This window comes from Haplochromis burtoni, unplaced genomic scaffold (genome assembly GCF_018398535.1).
Source record: "Haplochromis burtoni strain Fernald_Lab_line unplaced genomic scaffold, NCSU_Asbu1 Contig_257, whole genome shotgun sequence".
NCBI classification, from domain to species: Eukaryota; Metazoa; Chordata; class Actinopteri; order Cichliformes; family Cichlidae; genus Haplochromis; species Haplochromis burtoni.
This window is the reverse complement of record NW_024582618.1, coordinates 526,221-530,799: the sequence shown is the minus strand read 5'-3', so window position 1 is coordinate 530,799 and position 4,579 is coordinate 526,221. Positions and strand designations below refer to the sequence as shown.

Below are 4,579 nucleotides of genomic sequence, written 5' to 3'. Positions count from 1 at the left end.
TAACTGAAAACTTATCTTTAAAAAGACTTGTCTGTTGGTGAGTCTTCATCTGTAAAAGAAATGCAGTGTATGCCTAATTATTGCCCTCAAATAAAGAGTCATTATATGTTATTCATTGTACACTTGTTTTACTTTATTTAACAAGCTTGAGATTTGTTCATGAAACATCTCAACTTAAAACCAGATGTGTAACTAAAGCTAAACAACAAAGGTTATTCACACCTACAGCTGTTCAAGCTCACAAGTGGCTGAAAGCTCTCCCTTTCACCTACATTACTCTAAATCATAAAACTACATCAAGTTTTTAAAAAGAAATCATTGTGCTTGTTTTTGACAAATTGCACACATGTATACTGCAGTCACAGTTTAGAATTCCTCTAACCACCAGCGATTATTATTTTTATTAGAAGTTTATTATGTATTTGGTGAACCAGCGTTAATTATTAGAAGTTAGAACCGGCAAACTGTTTGTACTAAAAATAATTGCATGATTTGTCTATCAAAAATCTCATCATTCATTTTAAAATGAATCCGTTAAAAATGACAGTGACCGTGCTAACAAAAACTCTGATATGAAACGGTAAACACGTCAGTAACAGCAAAAAATCCTGCCTAGACTTGGACTTGCTAAAGTAATGTTTAAAAATGTTTCATTATTACCAGAATGTCTTTTTTTAAGTTTAAATTAAATTTACAGGTTTTTATCTTAAACATGTCACACAAATCCATCAAAATCTGGTTGGATTTATTTTTTTTGTCCTAAGTTTAGATGGCACGTGAGTCTGACTGCGAGTCACCGCCATGTTAAAATACAAACACACTGCAGAGGTGACTACGTCTTTGGTTCTCCCTACATGATTTCTGTGCCAAGTTTGTTGCGCTGTGCCTTTAAGCTCCAGTTTTTTGCCAAGGAGCGTCAGTGGGCATGATCAGAGGTGGCCAAGTTCTGCACAGAGGAAGATGAATCGAGTCCAAGCAGCGTTCCCAGGTAGGACTGCTCTCGGTGGTCCAGCATCTGATCCGCCCTCACGGGGTGGACGATGTTGCCCGGTTGAGGTGTGAGGGTGTACTTCTCTAAGAAGGCCATGTCCGTAGCCTGGTAGCTAGAGTTTTGCTGCTGTCCTTGAGTCTGCAAGCTAATGACTGTGTGAGTCTGTGAGGAGTGAGGTGGAGGCCTGTGAACGGTCAAGTCGCCCTGCGCTCCTCCAGCCATCTGGATGGGAACTAAAGTGACGGGAACGCACACGTTTGTAGGAGCGGGGCTGGTTTGGTGGCTCGACTTGGGCTCGGCATGGTACGTCTTTGAGCTTTCCTCAAAAGTAACCGACACTATTTTTTCTTCACCGATCGAGCTGAGGGGCTGCTCGGCAAAGCGCGTGCTGTGCACGTGGTCGACGTGGTACTTGAGCTTGTCTTTTCTTTTAAAAGCGGCGCTGCAGTGGGGACAGTTAAAGGGACGGACGTCTGAGTGAATCACCATGTGCTTCGTCAAAGTCTTCTTGATCCGAAATGTCTGATGGCACTCGGGACATCTGTGCGGTTTCTCACCTGTTACACATAACACAGAAAGACAGACATTCACGTCTACGGCGCCTTTAATTTTAATAATAATCATCTTCTGTCCTGATGGACCCTGCATCAGAACACTGACTGTCAGGCTTTCAAGACCCCCCGACTGTTTGTAGAGGCGTCTTTTGTTATCACTTCTCCAAACCTAAAAAGTCTTTATTTCATGGTTCTTCTAAATGTTGTCTACTCGACACAGCTCATACAAATGAAACTGTTAAACAACGAATGCACAGCTGTCAGCAACAGTTAGTGGTCTTGTTATAGTTTCTGCATCCAGGAGTCTGCTCAGATCTGTTTGTGTCAAAGTGACTTAAGTTTTATCATGAGACGGTGAGCGCGGAGCTTACAGACACATCCACGGGGCTTAAAGTGAGATTCAAAGAAGTATAACAAGAATGACGACTCATCCAGATATCTGTGTCTGCATCCAAAACAGAATATAATCTCCAGTTGAAGCTGCTCATGTTTAAAGGATTCAGAGTTTATAAAAAAAAGAATAAAACAAGCCTAAAAACACTCATTAAAGATCCACTTCTTTTCTGTTCTCATACAGGAAGTATTTTCAAGCAAATGTAGACTTTCCACAACCTCATTTGCTTCCTTACCTGAATGAGTCCTGAAGTGCATTTCTAGACTTGACTTTCCTTTAAATTCTTTCTTGCAGACCTCACACTGATGCACAGCAGTTTTATACCTGAGAGGAAAAAAATCTGTCATTATCACACAAAGGGAACGTTTACCAAACCTCCAGGCTACTGTGTAAAGGAGATGCAGAGAGAAGCAAGTGACAACAACAACACAACTACACTAGAGAACCAGCCCGTGGTTTGTATAACATACTTCTGCCAGACTTTCTCTCCCAGATGAACACTTCTGTAGTGGACTGTCAGGTGATCATGGCGTCTGAAGCACTTGCCACACTCCTCACACTGGTGTGCTTTCTCACCTGTAATAGAAATGGGTACAGTTAAAATACTGTTTTAAGTGTTTTACGCTGTACCATGTGACTCTGTGCGGAGAAAAAGCCACAAAAGTAACAAGTAAAACTGGAGAATAGCGCTGCCGTCCCTTCCATGCTCACCAGAGTGTATTTTCTGATGTTTGGTCAGGTGATCGTGGCGTATGAAGGTTTTCCCACAAACATCACACTCATACCGCTTGTCATCATGGTGGACTCTGAGATGAAGCCTGTCCAAGGAACAGTTTTCTCATTAAAGACAAGTCCATAGTAGAAAGTTTGAAACTTTTGTGATCACCAACACCAAACGGCGTCTCCAAATCTCACAGGACCCACCTGTAGGAGCTGCCGTGACGGAAACTTTGGCCACAAATACTACAGAGGTGAGGTTTCTCTCCACTGTGGATCCTCAAATGCTCCTTTAGGGTTGTCCTGTGATGTGGAAACTCAAATATGATCATCTATGACTATTTTTTTAAAATAAATAATCATTGCTGTCTAACATAGTGCACTCCCACATAAAAACGGGCCATGTGGGAAATGTAACAGGCACAGACAGGTGTACCTTTCTCTTACTGATTTCCCACAAACCAAGCAGGTCCACTTTCTTTTGCCTCCATGTGTGCACTCGATGTGCCTCTTCCTGTTGCCGGTGTCATTAAACTGACGACCACAGATCTCACAGGGGAAAGGACCTGAAAATGAGGCAGGATGAAATCGAGTACATCAATTGCTACTTCAGTACGGTTACAAAGTACACCCTGGCACATTCAGATAACCATTCACTCTCACATGAACAAATACAGTCAATTTAGAATCACTAACTTAACCTAAACTAACCCGTCTGCATGTCTTTGGACTATGAGACGAAGTTGAAGCACCTGGAGAAAAACGTTAAAGGTTTGGATTTAATATAGTCTGAAAACATGAAAAACAAAAACTTTATCTCCTGAATATTCTCTATTTAAATACTTATCTGAGATTCAAAAATACGTTTAAATATATAAGTGAAAAAAATAGTTCTCACCTAAGTGGAACTTCTCTTGGTGTTTCAGCCTGGCAAACCTGGATTTGAAGTATTCATCACAGAAGGAGCATTTAAAAGGCCGGTCTTGGCTGTGCAGGATCATGTGCTCCTCCAGATGAGGTTTGCGAGTGAAGGTCTTGAAACAGATCTGATACAGAGAGTTCAAAGGTTACAGGTAGGATTAATTCATCATTACAGCCCATATAAAAGTCATGGGTGTAAACACTGGTTATTTCACAGATATACTAATATAAAGAGTTTCTTTAAATATTGACACAGGAAAACATTGATCAATGAGCTTAATCCATTATTATAACTTTACCACAAGACCACAAACTATCCAGTTTAGCCTACAGCTGCCATCCTGTATAAACTCTGAGCAATAAATTATTATCATTTAGTCTCTTATAAAAGACATTTCACAATAAGTTGTGTAACATGTAAATTTCCATTTTAACAAATGTTACTTGCTGAACGGTCCTTGTCTTTGAAAATAATCTGTCACCTTCCTCTCCTCTCCTTCTTACATCTTTCTCCATTTCTCAGATTAAAACGATCACACGCTAACTTTTTTCTCTTCAAACACAACAACTGTTGGAGCAGCAAACAAGAGAGACTGTGTGGCAAACGGCACAGACACTTTGTGTTTGGTGACACCTGTTGAGCTGTCTGAAAAGCTGCATTTGAAATGACATGCCACATTAAAAAATGTATGAATTAAAAAAAAAATCATCTTTGTTGATCCTCACTCCTCCTCCGTAGGCCTAGCAGAAGGCTTGAAAATAAGTACTGTAACTTTATTGACATTTGCATGCATGAATGCATGAATGCATGACAGAGACGAGAAAGGAAAACGTGTTCAAAGAGTTTGCAAGTGGGACCACAGTGGTTGTGCGTTCTGGTCTGATCAGTATCTTACCACATCAGCTGCAGACTGCAGAATGAAAAATTAACTCATTTGATAAAGGGAGGGAGAGCCTTCAGTTTTCAGGCCCCTCTTCTGTGGAACCAGCTTCCAGTTTGGA

The 4,579-nt window shown here is 40.8% G+C and overlaps 2 protein-coding genes across 6 annotated transcripts in view; both read right to left on the bottom strand.

Annotated features, from left to right (window-relative positions):
- Positions 1-4,579, bottom strand: part of grid2ipb (glutamate receptor, ionotropic, delta 2 (Grid2) interacting protein, b) — a 78,564-nt gene that overhangs the window by 43,671 nt on the left and 30,314 nt on the right. The window lies entirely within an intron of this gene.
- The window catches only part of zbtb41 (zinc finger and BTB domain containing 41), a gene marked incomplete in the record, with an annotated part of 13,575 nt that continues 9,107 nt past the window's right edge, over positions 112-4,579 (bottom strand). Inside the window, 7 exon segments of the mRNA XM_014339004.2 lie at positions 112-1,548; positions 2,175-2,263; positions 2,410-2,515; positions 2,651-2,757; positions 2,864-2,959; positions 3,093-3,222; positions 3,555-3,702. Of these exon segments, the coding sequence (XP_014194490.1) occupies positions 917-1,548; positions 2,175-2,263; positions 2,410-2,515; positions 2,651-2,757; positions 2,864-2,959; positions 3,093-3,222; positions 3,555-3,702 (1,308 nt within the window).